Here is a 24,170-nt window from a genome sequence, read left to right as displayed (position 1 = left end):
GTTTGCTCTCTCTCTCTCTCTCTCTCTCTCTCTCTCTCTCTCTCTCTCTCTCTCTCTCTCTCTCTCTCTCTCTCTCTGTCGCTTGTTGCTTGTTGTTTGTTGCTTGTTGGTCTTTCTTGTTAATGTTACTAACTTCTGACCTTTAGTTGAGTTTTTTTTTTTTTTTTTTTTAATGGTGTGTTGGTTTTTCTATTTTTTTCCTTTTATTTTTTCTTTCTCTATTTTTTTTTCTTCTTGCTTTATCTTCCTCATGTTTTATTTTGTGTTGGTTATTCCTTCTGTGGCATCATCATTACCACCACCACCACCACCACCATCATCATCAGTAAAAGTATCTGTCTTCACTTTACTACTACTACTACTACTACTACTACTACTACTACTGCTGCTGCTGCTGCTGCTCTTACTACTACTACTACTACTACTACTACTACTACTACTACTACTACTACTACTACTACTACTACTAATGTTATTGCTACTCCTCCTCCTCCTCCTCCTCCTCCTCCTCCTCCTCCTCCTCCTCCTCCTCCTCCTCCTCCTCCTCCTCCTCCTCCTCCTCCTCCTCCTCCTCCTCCTCCTCCTCCTCCTTCTACTACTACTACTACTACTACTACTACTACTACTACTTATACTACTACTCCTACTAATGCTACTGCTACTAGTCCCACCACCACCACCACCACCACCACTACCAACATATAAGATCATTATCACGCTTGCCTCTTTTGACACGACCACCATTCATCCACCGGTCCATTCATACAACCCCATCACCATCCACCTGCTCTAAAAAGAATAAAAAAAACACAGGTAGGCATGATTGGTTGCCTTTCATACCTTGGTACTCCCAGGCTCTGTTTACCAAGCGTATCACGTTGGCACTATGATGGCACTCTCCCTTACCCATTACCCGCTCCCTCGCCCTGTCCTTCCCTCTCCCTCCCACCTGGTCGTAAACTGGGAGGGAGATGAGGGGAGTAGGGGCTGTTGGAGAGTGATGATTGGGTGTAGGGTAGGGTAGGGTTCGGTAGGGTTGGGTTAGGCTAGGGAGGTGCACTTGAATAAATGATTGTCGCTTTTGTGTTCAGGTGAATCCCCGCTAATTACACAACAGGTGAGGCTCAGTCAGTGTGTTAACCCGTTTTGTGTCAAAGGGAGGCATCGTATGTGTGTGTGTGTGTGTGTGTGTGTGTGTGTGTGTGTGTGTGTGTGTGTGTGTGTGTATAAAAGAGAATAATCATGTTATCCTACGTATTCACATCTCACCACGAATGAGTTTTGCTGTTGAATTAGTCAGTGGCTTTGCTGGTGGCCACGAGATATACACAGTAAAACGAGCAACATGGAAACGAAGAGTACGAGAGACAGACAGACCAGACACACAAACATACGTAAGAACAGACGAATCGTATACAAATAGATGGAGAGATTCACCCACCAGAACCCACACAATGCAGTAACTCAGGCAGGAGGAACCATCGAGAGGGAAGAAACTGTAAATGAAACACGAGGAATCTTCAGTGCAAGGGATCCCAGGCTGCAGGAGTTCCGCCCCAACACTGCCGCCTCTGAACGCGTGAGTGGGAGTAGTAATGGTGGTGAAGGCGAGATGCGTTTGTGTGATGTTGGTACGTGGGTGTTTGAGTGTGTGTGTGTACAGAAGGAGGTGCGCGTGGTGGTGTAGGGAGAGCAGAGATGGTTATGACGTGAGCAGGAGGTATTGTTGAGGTGTTGGAGAAGGGACTGGTGTTGGTGGTGATGGTGGTGTTGGCGGTGTTTGTGGTGATGGTGGTGTTGGTAGTGTAAGGAGGAAACAGACGATTGTAGCGTAAATAGGAGGTATTGTTGAGGTGGTGGACAAAAGGACTGGTGTTGGTGGTGCTTGTGGTGTTAGTGGTGTTGATGGTGATGGTGGTGTTAGAGGTGTTGGTGATGATGGTGGTGTTGGTGTTACTGATGATTGTGACGTAAACAGGAGGTATTGTTGAGGTAGTGGACAAAGGGACTGGTGTTGGCGGTGCTTGTGGTGCTGGTGGTGTTGGTGGTGATGCTGGTATTGGTGGTGTAGGGAAGGCACTGATGATTGTGGCGTAAACAGGAGGCACTGTTGGGATGGTGAAAGGACTGGTAGTGGTGGTGTTGGTGACTGATAGGCAAGAAGTACAAACTATTGAAGTACTGAACACCATATCAAATAACTGTCGACTTCAGCTCTCTATGTATAACTTCAAACCTTTTCTGAGTCACTGGTCTGAAGAGGCAGTGAATGTCAGTATTCTCCAACACTTCCGTGCTTCACCTCCACTATTTCAAAAGTCTTTATTTATGTTTACACGAGTTTCCATAAGGTATTTTTATGGTTCTAGAGGCAGAGTGACAAGATATCTACATTACCAATAGTAGAAACACTTTTGAAAACCCCGCTAATCATCTCAGTGGCATTGGAAAATATAGTCGTGGTATGAGGGAGCAAAGCGTTTCTCAATGCTGGCCTAACCTCTGAGTGTAGTGGCATCAGCTCAGTCTCACTCAGATCACGTATGGAAGTGCCAGGCGTGTATATGATTCACGCTTTAAAACACCTTCCTTTTTTTCGGCAAGAAGAGAGTAATGGTAATGAAACTATACAAGCTAAACGTGCGTGGAAAGTGTATATCATTTGTTAGTTACAGCTGTGTGTGTGTGTGTGTGTGTGTGTGTGTGTGTGTGTGTGTGTGTGTCTGCATCTCTTAGTCTCTCTTCGTCCCACCTCCGTCAATTAAGATTACTTATTATTTTCTCATAAGATTCTTGCATTAATCCCACGCCTACTTGACTATTCATCATCATACTCGCTGCATCAACCCTCCCTCCCGTGATGAGCCCGCGGGATACCACTGATCCTAATGACGCGATAGACTGACGGCGCGAAGAGTGAGTGAGTGAGTGAGTGAGTATGAGTGAGTGAGTGCGGCCATCATGAGAGTGTTTGCATTTGTTATTTAGAGTGTTTTTCTTACTCGTCTATTGTCTTTCTTTTCTTACGATTCTTGCCTTTTCTTCATCTCTCTCTCTCTCTCTCTCTCTCTCTCTCTCTCTCTCTCTCTCTCTCTCTCTCTCTCTCTCTCTCGTGTGACCTCTATTTTCAAAACACAGTCATTTCAATTTATCTTCACTGCAAAACTCCCTCCTTGACAGTCGTGTTCAGCCTCGGAGTCAACTCTGATGTTTGCCTCAGCCTCGCCTCTCCTGGCCGGGAATGGAGAGCTGAGAGCGTGAGAGTGAGTGTGCGTGGTGCGGAGACTTGTTGAGTGTTGGGGAGTGATCGGGTGATTAATGACGTGCGGAGATCAGGTTTGCTCAGGGCTCAAGAGATGCTGTGTATGAATGTGCTATCCTCTTAACTGGTCCTGTGTACACCTACTGCTCATAACGCTGCTGAAATATGCCAGGTGTGTTGCTCTGACCCGTATCCTCCGCTATTTCTAAAGGCTCTCGCTGAAGGTGGAAGGCATTTTAGAATTTTAGAGATACTTTTACCGTTCTAGTGACAAGTTAACAAGACTTTTGCATTATTATTAGGAGAGTCAGTCTTGAGAACCCGGCTAATCATCTCTGTAGTCTTTGAAAAGAGTCTTGGTAAACATTTCTGAATACTGACTGGCGGCTGTAGCGGAGTGCGGAGGAAGGCAGCGTGCTTTGAGGCAATGGGTGAGGTATTGAGAGTTCCTGGTAGACGATATCTTGCCTTTGTTGCTGTCAAATTGGTATCTGGCTTTACTAACGTTTATAAATAGAATGAAAAAATATGCCTGTCTCTGTCTCCCTTGATCACACTCAAAAATAGAGAAAATTTTGTCGTGTTTTTGTGTGAATTCTCTTTCCTGGGTCCAAGGAGTGCAATTTGCTGTTTGATGTTTAGATATTTCGTTTCCATCAAAGGTTCTCAGCAAAACGCTAGAGTTTACAAAAGCGAACCTGTCTTCTCTCGACAACGAAATTGCCTCAGTACCCATCGCAGTATATAAGACAATATGAATTCGCTTGGGGTTAACGTATACATGAATGGCATATTCTTAACCCCTTTAGTACCAGCACACGTTTTTATATTCATTCTGCTTACTATTTGGTGATTTTATACAACTTCAGAAACTTACGTGGGGATTGAAACAGAGAAGACTGGCAATTCATCGTCTGACCTTAATAGACCCTTCCTAATGTAAATGAAATCGTCTAATCACACCCAAACCCATGGTAAAAAATCCGTTCTAGTACTGAAGAGGTTAAAACAGTGAAGACTTTAGGAATTAATTTTCGGATTTCCATAAACCCATGTTAATGTAAATAAAATCGTCGAATCACACCCAAACTCATGGTAAAAAATGCAGGGCTTAAACTAACTGAATTCTGCCAGTTATATTTCACAGACACTTTTTCATGGCTATATAATTCCCACCCTAACTTACCATGGTACGTGCGGCTCTCCTCTCAATACACAAAACAAGTCTCCCTTCCTTCGTGGGGTCGCTGGGTAGATCCATATCGCGTTCCATTCGGGGCAGAAATCGCCTCATGTTTGGGTTGTTTTACCTTTACTTATCCTTAGTATTTTTGCCGCCCCGTACATGTTAGTGAAGGGAGCAGAGAGAGGGAAGGCCACGAGAAGCGGTGCGTGTGTGAATGAAAGAGCTAGGGAAGGAGGGGACGAGTGGATGGCTGAACTGACGGATGGATGAGCCGCTGGATGAAAGATAAGGACGCCAAGAGAGAGAGAGAGAGAGAGAGAGAGAGAGAGAGAGAGAGAGTCAAATTACATAACAAGAATGCTTCAGCCGACTTCTTTTGTATGTTGACCTCAATCAGCACACACACACACACACACATACACACACGACCCGGTAGCTCAGTGGTTAGAGCGCTGGCTTCACAAGCCAGATGACCGGGGTTCGATTCCCCGGCCGGGTGGAGATATTTGGGTGTGTCTCCTTTCACGTGCAGCCCCTGTTCACCTAGCAGTGAGTAGGTACGGGATGTAAATCGAGTTGTGACCTTGTTGTCCCGGTTTGTGGTGTGTGCCTGGTCTCAGGCCTATCCGAAGATCGGAAACAATGAGCTCTGAGCTCGTTCCGTAGGATAACGTCTGGCTGTCTCGTGAGAGACTGCAGCAGATCAAACAGTGAATTACACTACCTGTAGGAAAGATAAACTGTAGCGTAATGAAGTCCTTAATACATATTCCCTGAGTAGGATGATTTGCTAATGATCTCCTCTTCAAACGCCTGTTGAAGGAAATGGAGGAGCAGGAGAAGGAGGAGGAGAAGGACGAAGATGAGGAGGAGGAGGAGGAGAAGGAAAGGAGGGCCGTGTATTAGCTTAGCGATGGGTGGTATAGCATGATGCCCTGTAAACCTTCAAGACGAGACGAGATAAGGCAGCAAGTAGCGATCAAAGTAATCCTGTTATATTATTATCACAGCACTCATCCCGCTCCTCGCCCCTGGTAGCGATGGGTCTCCGCCGGCGGGGTAATGAAGCGATGAGAGGGATCAGCTGTGAGGGAAGGACCAGGTCTAAGGAGGCTAAGTTGATATAGAAGAGTGTCAAGAACAGTGGGGAGAATAATGAAATAAAAAAAGGAAAAATTGATTGCCTGAAAAGTGATAGTGTTGTTATTTGAAGGACGGAAGGTGATGCTAAGAGAGAAACAGAGAGAGAGAGAGAGAGAGAGAGAGAGAGAGAGAGAGAGAGAGAGAGAGTTAGTATTTACCAAGTAATATGGGGCCACATGTGCTAGCCCAGCATATTAACATTTAATATTTTCATCTGGGGACAAAAAAAAAAAAGAGAGAAAGGAAGAAAAAGAGATCTATCTATCAAGTCCTCTATTCCTTCTTCACGTGCCTTCTTCAGACGTGTTCTTCCTAAAGCAGCGGGCTTACTAATGCAATCTCTTCCACTCCACCTCCTTATCCACTTCCTCCTCCTCCACTGGTCTCTCTGTCTCTGCCGGCATTTTTTTCTTATATTACGATGTCTTTAAACCTTTACAGTGACTTGTCTATCTTAGGGCCGTATTCAGAAACGCTTTGCTCTCTCATCACGACTATTTTCAAAGACACAAAGATAACTAGCGGGATTTTCAAGTGTTTCCCCAGTTCATAATGTAGAAATCTCGTCACTCTGCCTCTAGAACCATAAAAACATGCTTAGAAACACTCTTATCCTTTATCACGATTGTTTTACAAGGCCACAGAAATGATTAGCAGAACTATCAAGAGTGTTAATACTAAAGAAATGTTGGCACTGCCTCTAGAACCGTAATAGCACCTTAAAAAAACTTCTGTAAATTTAAATAAAGCCTTTTGAAATAGTGGAAGTGAGGCACAGGAGATTTTAAGAATACGAGCCTCATCGTCTCCTTATCGTTCCCGTACATATGTGTCTGTCTGTCAGGTTCTAATCTACACACACACACACACACACACACACACACACACACACACACACACACACACACACACACACACACACACACACACACACACATGGCAGGGGCTGATAAGGAGGGAAGGGGAGGCTCAGAATGACATTATCTTTATCTTTCTTAATGACATGATCTGTCCGTGTCTCTGGTCTTCCTCATGATTACTTTGTCCTAACACGTGTTTCTGAACCTGCCGTCTGTGTGTGTGTGTAATTCACCACGGTCGCCTACTGGTCACCCAGCCAGTCTTCCCCATTACGGAGCGACCTCAGAGCTCATAGACCGATCTTCGGGTAGGACTGAGACCACAACACACTCCATACAGCGGGAAAGCGAGGCCACAACCCCTCGAGTTACATCCCGTACTTATTTACTGCTAGGTGAACAGGGGCCACACATTAAGACTTAGGCTTGCCCATTTGCCTCGCCGCCTACAGAACTCGAACCCGGACCCTCTCGATTGTGAGTCGAGCATGCTAATCACTACACTACGTGGTGTGTGTGTGTGTGTGTGTGTGTGTCTCCTTGTTATGACTGATCGATGCAAATTCCCACTATACCACTCCACGCACTCAAAATTAGATACAGAGAGAGAGAGAGAGAGAGAGAGAGAGAGAGAGAGAGAGAGAGAGAGAGAGAGAGAGAGAGAGAGAGAGAGAGAGAGATGATATTTTTAGGCAGGTTTATTTGATTATATTCACGTGTCATTTATCTTCCATTAAAAATAAAGCATATATTCAAGTTTCCCTTGAAGGCAAAGTTTTGAAGTCAACTAATTATCGTGTCACCACCACCACCACCACCACCACCACCACCACCACAACCACCACCATCACAATATGAATTTTTTTTTTCTCATCACCATTTTTCACTCACGTCTAATTCACCACCACCACCACCACCATATGATTTTTTTTTCATCACCATTTCTCACTCATGTCTAATTGACCACCACCACCACCACCACCACCACCACCACCACCACCACCACCACCACCACAACAACAACAACAACAACAACAACAACAACCCAGGAAACACTATTGAGGCTAATTAGATGTAGCATTCATGGCATATTCTAAGAGAGTGACGGAAGAGGAGCAGAAGGAGGAGGACTAGTAAGAGGAGGAGGAGGAGGAGGAGGAGGAGGAGGAGGAGGAGGAGGAGACGTTAATAACTAGCAATTAGCGTACAGGACATGACTCGTTGACTTGAAAGTAATGAGAGAGAGAGAGAGAGAGAGAGAGAGAGAGAGAGAGAGAGAGAGAGAGAGAGAGAGAGAGAGAGAGAGAGAGCCAAGAATCGCAAGGAAAGAAAGACAAAAGACCAGGAAGAGGAAAAGACGTGACAGGAATTCAAATTAAAGAACTAAAATAAAAAAAAAAAGAGGAGGAGAAGGAGGAGGAGGAGGAGGAGGAGGAGGAGGAGGAGGAGGAGGAGGAGGAGGAGGGGAGGAGGAGGAAGAGGGAAAGTGTATCCAAATCAAAGTTTGTTCGTAACTGTGGAAGACAAGGAGGTATAAGTTAGAGAGTTGGGAAGGTTTTTATTTGGCGAGGTGTTATAAATGGAACAAGGAAGAGGCGGAGTGTGCGAAGTAGTGAATTTGAAATGTTGATATATACTGAAAACACATAAAATAGATCACAACACACACACACACACACACACACACACACACACACACACACACACACACACACACACACACACACACACACACACACACACACACACACACACATTCTTCTTATTAGTAAACGTTCTAAGAACTTTTTATTGACGGTGGTTGAAGCTGTAAAGTTTTCAAGCAGATTCTGCATATACGTATAGTATACATGTCAAAAGAAAGAGGTCAAATAAGAAGGATGGATGTAAGACAGAAGATAGACGAAGCAGAAACATACAACAGAGCCACATATGGAAGATTAACTTGAAACAGTGACCACGTGTTGAAAGGTGAGGTAAACAAACATATCCCATCATTCATTGCTTCCTTCAGTACTGGGACTTATTTTTTACCATGAGTTTTAGGTGTGATTGGACCATATATGAAGGTCGGAAGATTACTGGCCAGAGTCTTCACTATTTTATCCCCACACAAGTTTCTGAAGCTGTTTACAGTCACCAAATAATCAGCAGAATAAATATGAAAATACGTCTTGGTACTGAAAGGATTAACCTCTTCAGTGCTAGGACGCATTTCCATATTCATTCTTCTAACTGTTTGGTGATTTTATACAGATTCAGAAACTTGTGAGGGGATTAAGATAGTGAAGACTCTGCCAGTAATATTCTGACCTTCATAGACTCTTGCTAATGTAGATAAAATAGTCTAATCGTGTCCAAAATTCAATGTAAGAATGTGTCACGCTACTGAAGGTGTTAAGGCTCTCTGGACACACCCGCAGTATACTCACCCAAGAAAGCCGTCGGGGAGATAATACCAGTCCGCTTGGCCACCACGATTGCGATGCCAGTGTCGAGGAAGGGCACCGTGAAGTCCAGCACCTCCTCCCTCTCTGAGTTGATCTTGATAGACGTCATAATCATATCCGCCTTCCCGTTGATGATGGCTCCTGGCAAACCCGTCCACTTCCCGTTCTGCGCAGCGACACCACAGTACCAGCGTCACAGCAACGTCACAGAAGCATCACAGAAGTGTCATAGCGGCGTCACAGCAGGGTGTAGTCAACGGAGACGGAAAGGTGGACGACACATGGAGGGAGATAAAATTAATTCGTGTTAGATGTACTTTTGTTGCATATTTTTCTTACCTTCCCATTTATCCATCATTATCTGGAAATCTCTGTGGGATCTTACATTGAGTGGGTCTTTTTCTTATATATGCCGGCCAAGGGCAATAAAAATGATAAAAAGCCCCACTTAATTGCTAGTTCCCTTAAAGAGTAATAGAGTTAGCCAGAGTCTGGGAAAAATGTTTTGCTTTTTGCCAGTCGTATTCTTGCATAAAAAGAAAAAAGAGAGTCAGTTGCCGTGTGGTATTGAGGGTGCAACTGATATTAAGCCCTTCAGTACTGGGAGACATTTTTACCTTGAGATTTGTTTACGATTAGACCATTTTCATGACATTAGGAAGGGTGTATGGAGGTCAGAGGATAAATGGCCACAGTCTTCACTGTTTTATTCCCAACATAAATTTGTGAAGCTGTATCAACTCACCAAATAGTCACCAGAAGGAATTTGAAAACACGTCCTGGTACTGAAGGAGTTAATAATGAAAAGATTGCGAAAAGGTACTCCTGACACACGTTCTATGAAAAGTTAATTACAGGAAAGGCTTGTGTTACCGTCAGTGGGAAAAAGAGACAGGGTACGAGATGCAGCAATGAGATGAAAAACGTTGCTGGAGTAGACACACTGACAAAAATAAGTGAATAATGTTTGCAGAGGTCTGTGGTCATCCTGCAATGGTAATGTGGAAGTTAATGATGAGGATTAGAGAAGTTGAAAGAACATGATAGGTCGATTAAAAAAAATGTAGTCTAGAGGGGAAAAATGGAGACTGAGAATTCTAATGGAAAAATTGTTATGTAATATAATAACAGAGAGAGAGAGAGAGAGAGAGAGAGAGAGAGAGAGAGAGAGAGAGAGAGAGAGAGAGAGAGAGAGAGAACTTACTCGAAAATCATAAAAGCATATATTTAATTTTAAATGAGCCAAAAAAAAAAAAAAAAAATAGAAATAAAAAGACTAAGTTTTAATGTTGAAAAAATGCAGCTGATACTGAAAATGGAAATTAAAAAGAGCTTACTATGTAACAGAAAAAAATAATAATAACTATTCACACTACTGCGATGATGTTACAAAAATGGCGTGTCAGAGGAAAGGCAAAATGTAAAATTGTATATAGATAAATAAATAAATAAATAAAGAAAAGTATATGTAAAATGCGTTCTGAAAATGTGGGCAGCGTGTCATGGCGGGCGTAAACACGAACACGATGCTGAAAGGAAGTTTGAAATTCATGAAGTTGCCAAGAATAAAAAAAAAAAGAATAAATAAAATCAAAAGAAGAAGAAAAAAAAATGCAACTTTGGCAGAAACGCTCGTATGCTTTAATATTATTTTCGAAAATGTACCTCGTGTAGATTTTAATGTCTGAATTTTGTAGTAGTAGTAGTAGTAGTAGTAGTAGTAGTAGTAGTAGTAGTAGTAGTAAGTAGTAGTAGTAGTTGTAGTAGTAGTAGTAGTAGTAGTAGTAGTGGTAGTAGTAGTGGTAGTAGCAGTAGTAGCAGCAGCAGCAGCAGCAGTGGTGGCAGCAGCAGCAGTAGTAGCAGCAGCAGCAGCAGTAGCAGTGGTGAAAGCAGCAGTGGTGGTGCAGTGGTGGTAGCAGCAGTGGTGCAGTGGTGGTGAGCAGCAGCAGCAGTGGCAGCAGTAGCAGGTGCAGCAGCAGCAGCAGCAGTAGCAGCAGCAGTGGCAGCAGCAGCAGTGCAGACAGTGGTGGTGGTGGTACAGTGGTGGTGGTGGTGGTGGCAGTGGTGGTGGTGGTGGTGGTGGTGGCAGCAGCAGTGGCAGCAGCAGCAGCAGCAACAGCAGTGGTGACAGTGGTAACAGGTGGTAACAGTGGTAACAACAGCAGCAGCAGCAGCAGCAGCAGCAGTAGTAGCAGCAGCAGCAGCAGAAAAAGTAGTAACAGTAGTAACAATAGTAGTACTAGTATTAGTAGCAGCAGTAGTAGTAGTAGTAGTAGTAGGAGGAGGAGGAGGAGGAGGAGGAGGAGGAGGAGGAGTAGCAGCAGTAGTAGAAAAAGTAGTAACAGTAGTAACAATAGTAGTGGTAGTAGTAGTAGTAGTAGTAGCAGCAGTAATAGAAGTAGTAGTAGCAGTAGTAGTAGTAGTAGTAGTAGTAGTAGTAGTAGTAGCAGCAGCAGCAGTAGTAGTAGCAGCATTTATAGCAGTAGTAGCAATGTTTCTTTTATTCCTGCTGTCTTTAAGTTATCATTATTCTTACCATATGGAACGTGACTCTAATTAACTCCTATTAATCCCGCATTGTCTTCTCGTTCCCAGCTTTACGTAAAGCGACAAGAGAGAGAGAGAGAGAGAGAGAGAGAGAGAGAGAGAGAGAGAGAGAGAGAGAGAGAGAGAGAGAGTCCTCCTTACAATGTCTAACGGGAAGGTGACGCCCTCAGGAAACTTAGTAAAGGGAAAGGAAGGGAAGTCTTTTATTTTTTGATCGTGTTAGCTTATTACTTCATTTTCCTTAGTGTACGTGTTGTGAATGCCAGCTTCTGTTGACACCATAGCGCAGGTTTTATGTCCGTCTGTCTGTTTGTCCGTCTGTCTCAGCAATTTACAGTGACCAAATGAGCAGATGAAACAAGAACCTTCCAACAATCGATATACTGAAAAGGCTTTGCAAATAATCTGTCTCTATGAAATGTTATTCAATTTAACTCCAGCACCATGACGCGTTTCCATATTCATTCTGTTTACTATTTGGTGATTTTGTACAACTTCAGAAGCTCATTTTGGGAATTAAAATAGTGACGACTGTGGCCATTCATCTTCTGATCTCCATAGACCCTTCCAAATGTCAATGAAATGGTCTAATCGTACACAGATTTCAAGGTAAAAATGTGTGCCAGTACTGAGGGGGGTTTAATGTCACTGTAATGTTGGTGCCAGAGACAGCAGCGTTTTGACAGGGCATAGGAAGGTTTTCAAGGTTATCTTTAGACGTAACAAATTATGTTTTCACACTGTTCCATGTTATTTTCTACTTTTTTTTTCGTGGTTTAAACACTTTATTATGCTTACTAATGAATGTGACAGTAAATACATGAAAAAAAAAAAATAAAACATTTCGTAAGCATTTCATTTTAAGCAGATAATTTTTCCCCCTTTTTTTTTTTTGCCAAAGTATGACGCTTTTTCAAACGGATTCATGATTATTGATGAAGGGAATACAGCTATAGGATTTGGATGATCCTGAATAGATACTTGTTTTTTTGGCCAAGAAAAAAAAATGTATAATCTCTATCGGAAATTACCGTGTGTGTGTGTGTGTGTGTGTGTGTGTGTGTGTGTGTGTGTGTGAGAGAGAGAGTTAAGGGTAGTGGTGAGGAAAGTAGTGTTGGTGGTGGACGTAATAGTGGCGATTTTGACGAGGAAAGGGTAACATTTAAGATTAAAGTTGAGGAGAGAGGAGGAGGAAGAGGAGAAAATGTGAGAAATTTGATAGAATATTGGTGAGAGAAGGGTGACGAGGAGGAGGAACAGGAGAAGGGAGGAGATAGTAACAATAATGATAATAATAATAATAATAATAATAATAATAATAATAATAATAATAATAATAATAATAAAAATAATAGTAATAATAATAATAATAATAATAGCAATAATGATAATAATAATAATGAATAATAATAATAATAATAATAATAATAATAATAATAATAATAATAATAATAATAATTCGTTCATGTTTCTTTACAAATTCGAGTGAAAAATGAGGAAACAAACTGGCATTTTTCAATTTTTCATATCTTGTCATGTTATCTCTCTCTCTCTCTCTCTCTCTCTCTCTCTCTCTCTCTCTCTCTCTCTCTCTCTCTCTCTCTCTCTCTCTGGGCCGCATTGCTAACAGCCCCTGAGGTCAACATTCCACGCATATCGTATTGAGCCAAGCAGTGTAGCAAGGCAGGCAAGAAATTAAAGGTTTAGCGTGGATGCCAAGGCGGGCACTCCAGGCGACGTATCAGTCATTCCAGCGTCGTGACACAAGCACACACACACACAGAGGAAAGAATGCTTATGTCTTATACGTACATTTCTTTACATAGCGCCAGTTTTTTTTGTTTGTGTTAGAGCGGAAAGCTGGCCAAGGTTAACAAAAAGTATATGAAAAAAAGGCCCACTTTGTAGCTAGTTCCCTTGCAGATTCAGTGTTTATTATTTATTATTTTTTTTCCATTACTCTTGTGATTTCTGTTCGTGTTTTTTTCTATTTTTGTTATTGGCAATGTCATAGAAAAGTCGCTATCAAGAAGTTAAGTTAACAGATGAAGTAAATTGTGTACTGAGTGTGTGTATGAATAGACAGATGTATTAATAAAGGAGTAAGTAGACTAGTAAACATAAGTGTGAAAAGTGAATGAATAAATTAATGAACAAGTAGAATGCTAACTAAACTGACCTCAGATCTGAAGGAAACTCTCGACAACCTAATCTCGGGAAACAGAGACCGGGGACGTGACAAACTTAACCCCTTCAGTACTGGGATGGATTTGTACCATAAGTTTTTAGACGATTTTATTGACATTAGGAAGGAAGGGTCTACGGGTGTCAAAAGATTAATGGCTAGAGTCCTCACTATTTTCATCCCAACATAAGTATCTGAAGCTGTATGAAATCACCAAATAGTAAGATAAATGAATATGAAAACGTGTCCTGGTACTGAATGGGTTAAAGAAAATACATGAAAACCTGCGCTTCATATTCAGTTTTCCTTTTCATTTTCCCTGTTTTTTTCTCCTGTGTTTTCCGAGCAGTAAGACTATTATCGGACACGTCATCAATATGTAGACAAGCCGCCGTCCATCACGATTACATGAACCATTTCCCGTGAGCCGCCAAACCATTACATATGAAATCAAGTCTTCGTCAAACATTTAAAAGTCTCTGTGTCGTTTATTGGAGCACTAAAGGTCAAAGTTGGCTCGGAGGAACCTTTCGTATTTTAGTTCTCTTTAAGCAATCAGTGATGAAGTGAAGCGCCGTTTTATTTTACTACTACACTGAAAGGTGATGGTTTTATTTGGGGCCTTCGTGGTACTTCGTGGTCTCAGAGGTCTCCAGGTGCATGAGTTCGAATCCTGGTCGCGTTCAGAGTGTAGGTAGGGCTTCCTTACTCGGGGTATCGCTTCCCTATAGGTGGGCTTTTAGATAGGAAGTACGCCAAAAAGTACCTCCTTTAACCCATAAATTACCATGAAAAGCCCACATGATTTAAAGAAGAAAGTGATGTTTGGGTTCATTTTACTTGAAGCTGTGTTATTCTGTAAACATCTGAGTGTCATAATAATGTTCGCCTCTATTCCCACAACACATTTATTAGTTGCTTTGTATACAATTGAAAATGTATTAGAGTATGAGTTTTGTATTCATGAACCACTCATTCAAAGCACTGCATGAAATTGTTTACTTGGAAACATTAACAAAATAAGAGAGAATAAGCAGTAAATTTTGTCTCTTCTAGGCTCCATTTCTCAAACACTTCACCTCCACTTATTTCAAAAGCCTTTATTTAGCTATACACGGATTTTTTAAAGTTGTTTTTACAGTTCTACAGAGAGAATGACAAAATTTCTATACTATTAAAGGGAGAAACAATCTTGAAAACCCGCTAATCACCTCCTCTGAATATAGTCGTAGTGAGAGAGCAAAGCGTTTCTGAATACCGGGCTTAGTCTACTCTAATGGTTAAGGACTGAAGCACAAAAATACATACGTGTTAGGAAAATTGTTGGTCATTATGGTAAAATTTATCTCGCGGTGGAAAGGTTGAAATCATGACCAATGTATTTCTGTGGTAATGACTCGCTGTACGGCTTCCTATCACTCTGCAATTAGTGTTCGTGTAAATATATTGTTTTTTTTCACCCGAGGCACAAAAGTATTTCACATTCCTGTCCAACATGTTACGTTCGGTGATGCCTCGCAAGCTTATAATTATGAAAAATTTCACTTCAGTTCAAATAATCAGGTCAGTTTATAAATACAAACATTTCCTAATTACAAAGTGGCAAAATGTTGCAAGGTTTGTCTTTTTTAATGAACATTTTTTACCCCACCAACCAGTGAAGCGTGAGAGAATGGCTGGTTTTCTTAAACTTTTTGGTGTTAACTACTTATAACAGACTATCGTGGAAGTTCATAGGTTGTCGGCACCACCAGTGAAGCAGTCAATGATACACTTGATAAAGCTTTTCTTCAGAGCTGTTCAAATATTCCTCTGTTGTTGTGACATTACAATTATCACCTGCAGGCTCTACCGGGAAGGGAAAGAACTGATGGTACATTAATCTTAATCATTATCCAGGCAGTGTCCAGTTCCTCGCTGCATCTTTCGTCAGTGGATCAGGGCTCGTATCCTCGTCTGCATTTCACCTTTCCCGGGATGCATTTTTTACCAAGGAGTTTGGGTATAACTGAACGATTTTAATTACATTAGGAAGGCTTTATTTAAATTTACACGAGATTTTAAGGATGTTTTTACGGTTCTAGAGGTAGATTAACAAGATTTTTACATTATTAACTGGAGGAACATTCTTGAAAACCCCACTAATCATCTTTGTGGCCTTGGAAAATAGTCGTGGTGAGAGCAAAGCGTTTCTGAATACGGATCCAGGTAAGGCAAGTTTGAGGCATTCTCTTGTCTTCTGTTTACACTCTCGCATGAAGCTGTTGTGCCAAGAGGCCGCGTTCCCGAAAGTTTTAGCGGCAAAAATATTCCTTCATTGAATCTTCCTTAATGCTCCCCAGGATCACCAGATGTCAGTGGGAATGTAGTAGAAGAATGAGAATTTTTCATGTGTTTTGTAAGGTGCGTCTCTGTACCTGACCTTTCTACATCCCAGAGTTATTGTGTGTGTGTGTGTGTGTGTGTGTGTGTGTGTGTGTGTGTGTGTGTGTGTGTGTGTGTGTGTGTGTGAAAATAAATAAAAGTTGATAGTGAAAGAAAAGGAGGAAAGAAGAGAAAAAAAAATATAGTGAAAGAAAAGGAGGAAATAGATGAAAGTCAAACAGCAAGTTTACCAAAATGAGAAAACAACATCAGGGGGAGAGCGGGGGCATTGCAAAGGCTATCATCCTCCGACTCTACATCCGATCCGTGCGTGTGTGTGTGTGTGTGTGTGTGTGTGTGTGTGTGTGTGTGTGTGTGTGTGTCCTGGCAACATGTACACCAACCCGTCATTTTCTTCTTCCATATATTCATTTTACGAGAGATAACGAAGACATATGATCTATTTCTTACCAAGTTACCGTCGTTGGGAGACTAGACTAGATTTACCCGGCTGGAGAAGATTTTTATTTATGGTTACGCTCTGCTGGGCTCGCTCGCTCGGTTAGCATGTGAAAGCGAACCTCTTTTGGAAACGTGAACTTAGAAGAAGATTTACATGTATAATAATGTTGATGAGATTTTTTATATATAAGAGAGGAGGACTGGACAAGGGCAACACAAATATAGAAAAAAAAAAAAAATGGTCCACTCAGTCGCCAGTCTCCTTACAGAGCCGAAAGAATTAACGAGAGCTGAGTTAGCCAAATGTGTTAAAGAGCCCCGTATTATGTAAAATGTAGGTTATTTTCGAGATTATTGTGGAGTTGAACCTTATTATGGGATGACGTGAGCTGTTTATCTCTTAATGTCCGTCTTATTAAGTAATTGATGTGGAAAGATGTGATAAAAAAAGAGTGACCTAGTTATCTCTCTCTCTCTCTCTCTCTCTCTCTCTACAGCTCTGCCTTAATAAAGCTTGCCTTCCTGTTTTAATGCAATATTGGCCGCGAGGAACGAGCGAAAAAGAAGAAGAAAAATGAAAGTTGCCGAAACACACTTATTTTTCAAGGAATGGCGTGGCGTCGTTTCTGAGTCGTCCTTCTCATTTCAACTTTTTCCCCTTCATTTATTAATTTGCACTTCATTACTGGAACTTTTTCTTGACTGGACCTCTTTTTTTTTTTTCTTTTAGTGGTAATTGGTTCTGACAGTTTTTCGGCGTAGGTTAGTCATTATTTTGTTGGAATTTTGCTTTATTATTATTGTTAGGAATCTGTTTTGTCTCTTTTCTTATGTACGTTATCTCTCTCTCTCTCTCTCTCTCTCTCTCTCTCTCTCTCTCTCTCTCTCTCTCTCTCTCTCTCTCTCTCTCTCTCTCTCTCTCTCTCTCTCTCTCTCTCTGTCAGTCTCTTCACAAGTTAAGGAAGTTTATGTCTATTACACTTCTTCTTTTTGTCCCTTTTCCTTCTCTCCTTTTCCTCCTCTCTCTCCTATTCTTCCTCCTCTCTCCACGTATCCATGTCTCCCTTCACATGTGCTTCTCCCACCCTCATACCATATTAAGTACTTTCCTCCACATCAGTCTTCCACATAAACACACTCACTCTCCTTTCCATCCTCAGTCTCTCCTCTTACCACTCTCCTAGTATACTTTCCAACTCTCCACTTCAAAACATTCTCCTCTATGTAAGCTTCATTCACACCCTCTCTCCCACCTTTCCTCGACCTGTGATTGGTGCTACGCGTGATGTACAGCTACTGGTAAACGTGTGTGACAAAGTAATTACTTTCCTACAACCCTGAGACCTTACGAGGCTGATGAGTACTAATTGCACGAGTGATGGAGGAGAGGAGAGGAAGGTAAGGTGATAGAGGTGGAGAGGATTGTAAGATAGACAGACACTCACAGATATACGGATGGGTAAGATTAATAGCCACAATATGAAGGGATAGTTTGACAGACGGTTAAATAGGCATGCAGGTAGATGGGTTGGTACTTAGACGCTGCAGTAAAATCGTTTTTTTTTTTAATATTAACAAGAAAAAGTGTGGAAGAAATATGATTAAGAATAGACATACAAAGAAAAAGAAATTCTCTCTCTCTCTCTCTCTCTCTCTCTCTCTCTCTCTCTCTCTCTCTCTCTCTCTCTCTCTCTCTCTCTCTCTCTCTCTCTCTCTCACACACACACACACACACACACACACACACACACACACACACACACACACATCTACACACAGGGGTACAAAAAATTAATTCAGGACAGGACGTAGCGTGTTTATAATTAAGGTGGGAGAAAAAAAGGTTTGGTGGTTATGGCGGTGTGGGAATGAGTCTGTGCTAATTGGCTGTTATCTGAGAGGGGCGATAATGACGCACCCACGCAGCGGCTTCTCGAACTAAGTGACCTTCAGCGCCGCCGGCAGGAGGAAGAGGAAGAGGAAGAGCAGGAAGGGTAGGCGGAAGAGGTGAAAATAAGACGAAATGTGAAGATAATTAAATGTGTAAGAGAGAGATGTGTTGGTAGATAGACAGACATAGATAGTGATAGATAGATAGAGAAGGAGAAACAGGAGGAAGAGGAGGAGGAGATTGAGATGGTGGTGGTGGTGGTGGTGGTGGTGGTGGTGGTGGTGGTGGTTGAGGATATATGTGTGTGTGTGTGTGTGTGTGTGTGTGTGTGTGTGTGTGTGTGTGTGGACGAGTCTTGTGGAGAAACATGGTTGGCTAGGTTTTTTATATACTTTCTCGTTCCCAGTTCCCTCCTCCTCCTCCTCCTCCTCCTCCTCCTCCTCCTCCTCCTCCTCCTCCTCCTCCTCCTCCTCCTCCTCTATCTCCTCCTCCTCTATCTCCTCCTCCTCTTCTTCCTCCTGCTTTCATGTTTTATTACAAAAATTCCACGTCAGTTTTTCGTCAATGTTTCCATGCCAGCACAAGCCGCAGGGAGGGAGGGAGGGAGGGAGGGTTAATGGGGAGAAGACTTCCACTACTGTGTCCTCTCCCTACACTAACAAAGGAGCGGTTTGATGCTTATGTCCGTGGTGTTATACTATCCAACTGCCATTCATTGCAGTCTCATTCGTTCTCTTTCAGTTTCTTTCATCGTCGTTGTTGTTATTATTGCCGTCATCATCAGTTTTTTTCTTCTTGGTTCCTTTATCCCCCAACATCCAGTTTCTCCCGTCCTTTCTTCTTCTTTTTCAACCATCTCTCCTTTCAAACTCTTTCCTTCGTCTTTCAGTTGTTGCTATTACCATCATCAGCTATTTTTGTTCTCTTCATCCCCGATATCCAGTTTTTCCCGTCCCTTCCTCTTCTTTTTCAATTTTTCCCCCTTCAAAACTTTTTTCCTCGCCTTTCAGTTGTTGTTATTATTACCATCATCTGCTATTTTTTCTTCTCTTCATCTCTTTTATCCCCTACCTCCATTTTTTTCCCGTCCCTTCCTCTTCTTTTTCAACTATTCCTTCTTTCAAACTCTTTCCTTCGTCTTTCAGTTGTTGTTCTTATTGCCATCATCAGTTATTTTTCTTCTTTTCATCTCTTTTATCCCCCACATCCAAGTTTTTCCCGTCCTTTCCCTATCCTTTACAGCCCTTCCTCCTTCAAAACACTTTCTCTTGCCTTACCCTCCTTCTTAAATCCAGCACCTCCTTTTTTTTTCTTTTTTTCCACCCGTGTACTTTCACTTTTCCTCTCCTTGGCCGCGATCACCCGAGGCAGGTAAAGTAATCAAGGTAATGCAGTAGGCTCAGGTATTCTTAAGAGGTAGCGAGAGATTTCCTAGCTGTTTCTCTCTCCCTAAGCCTTGGAACAGCCCTCCTCTTCTCTTGGGTGCTGATAAAAAACTCTACATTTCTTAGGGCAGACTCTCCCGTTGCTACCTAAAAATGACTCTGGGTTTTCTCTGTGATGTTAATTTTTTTTGTCTCTTTCTCTCTCACTCTCTTTCTCTTTTTTGCTGTAAGAATAGTAGTGTATGAGCTTGTTTGATCGTAAGAAGTTTTTCGTAAAAGTTTGTCTCTCTGTCTCTCTCTGTGTCTCTCTCTGTCTCTCTCTCTCTCTCTCTCTCTCTCTCTCTCTCTCTCTCTCTCTCTCTCTCTCTCTCTCTCTCTCTCTCTCTCTCTCTTGACGAAGGCGACACTACAGAAAAGATTGTTGGTGAAGGATCGTTTTTATCAGTTTCTTTTCCTCTGGTCTCCCTTGAGTCTCATTAAATTTTCCCCGTTTTTTTCTTATTCATCGTCTCCTTCCGTCCGAGTATTCTCCCGTGTGTGTGTGTCAGGAAGCCAGGCCGAGAGATTATTCATATAGAGTATTCTTTTCATCATTAATCGCTTCCTGTGACGTAATTCTTATAGAGGGATGTTGTGTGGGATGCTCTATGGCGTAATGACGGCAGGAAATGAAAGGGTTGAGAAGCATTACTTGCAGGGCTGCCTTTGAACTCCATTTCCGTCTCTCCTCTTCAGAACATTTCCGCCTTCAGGCCCTTCGTCTCCTTTCATCTAACAATTGAATTACGTCACCGAACCGACTATACGCAATGACAGTTTACCTCCATAATTTTCCTCTAACAACAGTAAAGGCTCGTAATCTTAAACACTTCTGCGCTTCGCCTTCACTGTATTTCAAAAGGCTTCATTAAAATGTACACGAGTTATTTAAGGTGTTTTTACGTTTCTAGAGGCAGATTGACAAGATTTCTGCAATATCAACTATAGAAACGCTCTTGAAAATCCCGCTAATCTTCTCTGTGGCCTTGGAAAACAGTCGTGGTGAGAGAGCAAAGCGTTTCTGAAGACGGTCCCAGGAACATTGCAGTCTCCCCCCTCCCCGGTCCTTTACTCTTCGCTACGCACGGCGGCGTCTTGTACCTTACGTCTCTTTGTTATCTCTGTTTTCAACACACGAGGGATGCTAACGTCTCCTCGCAGCCTTTCCGCTCCTGTGATCCTCCCCCTGATGATGCCATGGTCCGCTACTCCTCCTCAGGTTCCTCCTGCCTTGTGCCGCCGCGTGTGTTCGTGCCGTCTCGGAAACACTGCCATTACGACCTGGCGTTACCACAATACACGCGGCGCATCCTCACCCAGAGAACTCTTTAAAGCCCTGTAACATTTTTCCAAACGACCGTCTTGCCTTGTCGCACTTACACGCTTTCTTTTCGTACCCTGTGTTGTCTCCTTTCACTTCTTTTTACCCTCCATCTCTATGTTTATCTGCCTTTCAAGTTTTGCGGGTTTTTTTTCGTTACTTTTTTCTGGTACTATTATTTCTATTTGTGTCTGAAACCTTACTTATCCCAGCACGAGTAACGGTAATTTTTTGGCGTGAATATTCAATGCATGCTTTTTCTTCACCAGTCTGTAGGAGAATGGTATTGCTGGCTTCACTTTGGTGGAAGCGTCGCTCTTTAAGGGACAATCTGTTTCACTTTCCTCTCTTCTTTGTCAATAGTGAAAGCTTTGCTGAACAGGTGATTAATCAGTGGAGCAGCTGACCAATTGACAGAGTGAATAAAAGTAGCATTACCTTATTAAAAAGAGTACAGTGCGTGAGTCTGAATGTAAGTTGAAAGATTCGGGAGTCAGGCGATACGTGAGTGACATTGGATCATTGGACACAGTTGAAAAGAAAAAGCCAGTATTACTTTCTTTCAGTCTGTGCAGCATGTGTGACTGTCAAGCTTCAAAGGAATGTAACTAAGGTTTTCATTCGCGTCAGGGGTTTGTGCATTTAAATCACCTTTAATTAATTTCTATTCTCTTTTACATCCTTGCATCCTTTCACCTTGCCTCCCATCCCTTTTCTCTCCATCTTTCACATCCCTACCCTGTATTCGACCTCCTGCAATCTCCTAAGCTCTTCATTCCCCTGCTCTTTCACTTTTTTTTTTCATGTTCTTTCCCCTCCGTCGGCCCTGCAACTCAAAAGTCTCGTGATATTTTTTTCTTTCTTTGCACGGAGCAGAAGTTGGCTGCGTAGGGCGGTTCATTAGGAGTTTTAACCTGCTGTAATCTCTTGCCCTTACCTCTCTCTTTCTTTCCTTCCCTTCTCCCGATCCCTGTAGGGCACACCTCTCTGCTCGCTCCTTTGTCTGCCTGCTTGCTGTTTGTCTGTGTGTCTGTCTTTGTGTCGGGATTGGATGGGGAGTGTATGTATGTATGTATGTATGTGTCTGTGTTATATCTGTCTATCTGTCTGTTTGTTTGTCTGTTTGTTTGAGCGAAGTGGCTTAGGTTTAGGTGTATTGTTGTATGTGTGTTGTGTGTCCGTTTATTTGTTTCCGGTGGCCTCTTCCTGTTTCCATATCTATACATTCTCTCTCATATTCTCTCTCTCTCTCTCTCTCTCTCTCTCTCTCTCTCTCTCTCTCTCTCTCTCTCTCTCTCTCTCTCTCTCTCTCTCTCTCTCTCTCTCTCTCTCTCTCTCTCTCTCTCTCAGGCTCATTCAAGCTGCCTGTGTGTTAGATTTCACCTGCTGCCGGAAGAGCTATATTTGGCCAGGTCAAGTGACTTTACGTTGGATGGATCACGGTGCTGCGAGTGGCAGGGAGAGGACGCCAGGTGGTGCGTGGGTCAAGGCGAGGGAGACAAAAACGAACAACTGCTGGCTGACTGAAGGCGTGGAAGGAAAGCTGCGAATTGTGCATTGGCCTATCCTTTTTCATCTTTCTTTCTTTTCTTTCTGGAGTGGTGGCGGAGAGGGCGTATACTTGATCGGTCTTCTTCACACTCACAAGCATGAAATAAATATCTATGAGAGTGTCGCCTTGTCTTGCAGTGAAATGTTCTGCTAGAGCATTGTTTAATTAAAGCTGTGATATGTGCATTGACCTATCCATTTTGATCTTTCTCTCCTTTCTTGCTCTTTTTCTCATCTTTTGTATGCTTCATCGTTCTTCACACTCACACGTCAAAAATAGGCAGTTATGAAAGTGTCGCCTAGTCTTGCAGTTAAATGTTCTTCTAGCGTATTGTTTAACCCCCATAAGTACCTTCACGCGTTTTCATATTCATTGTATACAGCTTCAGAAACTTATGTATGGGATTGAAATAGTGAAGACTGTGGCCGTTAATCTTTTGACCTCCATAGACCCTTCCTAAGGTCAATAGAATTATCTAATCGCGCACAAATCTCAAGGTAAAAATGTGTTCCAATACTGAAGAGGTTAAAGGACGGTAATGATAAGGCATAAGGTTAAAAAAAAAAGATTGTAAAAGAACTCGACTCTTCATCAAAATACAGTCTACTGAAACATGTCAGAAAAAAAACATACACACTTGACTTGCCATATCACCTAACTAATTATTTCCCCTTCCTTAAGCCCTTCAATACTGAGACACATTTTTGCCTTGAGATTTATGTGCGATTGGACTATTTTATTGACATTAGGAAAGGTCTATGGAACTCAGAAGATGAATGGCCACAGTCTTCACTATTTCAAATCCCCACATAAGTTTCTGAAGCTGTATAAATTCACCAAATACTAAGCAGAATTGAAATAAAAACGCGTCATGGTACTGAAAGGGGTTAAGCAAACATGACTTATAACCGATCCTGAACCGGTTACAGTATCCATCTTCCCTTTCTCGTTTTAATTTCCATGACAAAGTAGTGAGTCAGAAAATCCCAAGACTTATAATCTAATCTTGCCGGTCAAATATACTCAGTCAATAAACCCGCCACGAGTAATTAGTAGAAAAGCTAATGAAAACAGAGCGTGGGAATTATAGACACACATAACAGATAGGAGAGGGTTGCAGGGAGTTGGACTGTGAAAGGCAGGAAGAGAACAACAGTCAGCGAGGATGATGGAGCGCACGGGGAGAGGGAAACATGCAAAGGACAAGAGGGGATGAATGGGAAGAATGAGGAAAGGACGAAGATTAATAGCCGGAAGGGGAAAGAGGAGCCAACCAACGAGGAAAATAACAAAATACAAATAGAAAAAAAAATCAGGTAAAATTCATTAGTTTGTTGAAATATTTGTACCAATTAAGGTGCTCGAAATGACTGGAGAGAGAGAGAGAGAGAGAGAGAGAGAGAGAGAGAGAGAGAGAGAGAGAGAGAGAGAGAGATAAAGAAAAGGCGAAGCATGACTGAACAGCACAATAGAGTTTTACGTGCCTCCCCGGCTTCTGCATATCGGCCATTCGCTTTATCCAC

General features: G+C 42.2%; 1 protein-coding gene across 10 annotated transcripts in view; it reads right to left on the bottom strand.

The window, feature by feature from the left end:
* LOC123505526 (glutamate receptor ionotropic, NMDA 2B-like) overlaps positions 1-24,170 on the bottom strand; it is a 218,751-nt gene that overhangs the window by 43,942 nt on the left and 150,639 nt on the right. For all 10 annotated transcript variants that reach the window (XR_006675181.1, XR_006675183.1, XR_006675182.1 and 7 more), the window contains one exon: positions 8,884-9,067. Coding sequence is in view for 7 of the 10 variants with exons in the window: in XM_045256920.1 (XP_045112855.1) it covers positions 8,884-9,067 (184 nt within the window). In the remaining 3 variants the exon portion in view is untranslated. The remainder of the gene's footprint in view (positions 1-8,883; positions 9,068-24,170) is intronic.

This window comes from Portunus trituberculatus, chromosome 18 (assembly GCF_017591435.1).
Source record: "Portunus trituberculatus isolate SZX2019 chromosome 18, ASM1759143v1, whole genome shotgun sequence".
Classification (NCBI taxonomy): domain Eukaryota; kingdom Metazoa; phylum Arthropoda; class Malacostraca; order Decapoda; family Portunidae; genus Portunus; species Portunus trituberculatus.
The sequence above is the reverse complement of the archived record's forward strand: the minus strand, read 5'-3'. Positions and strand labels throughout refer to the sequence as shown.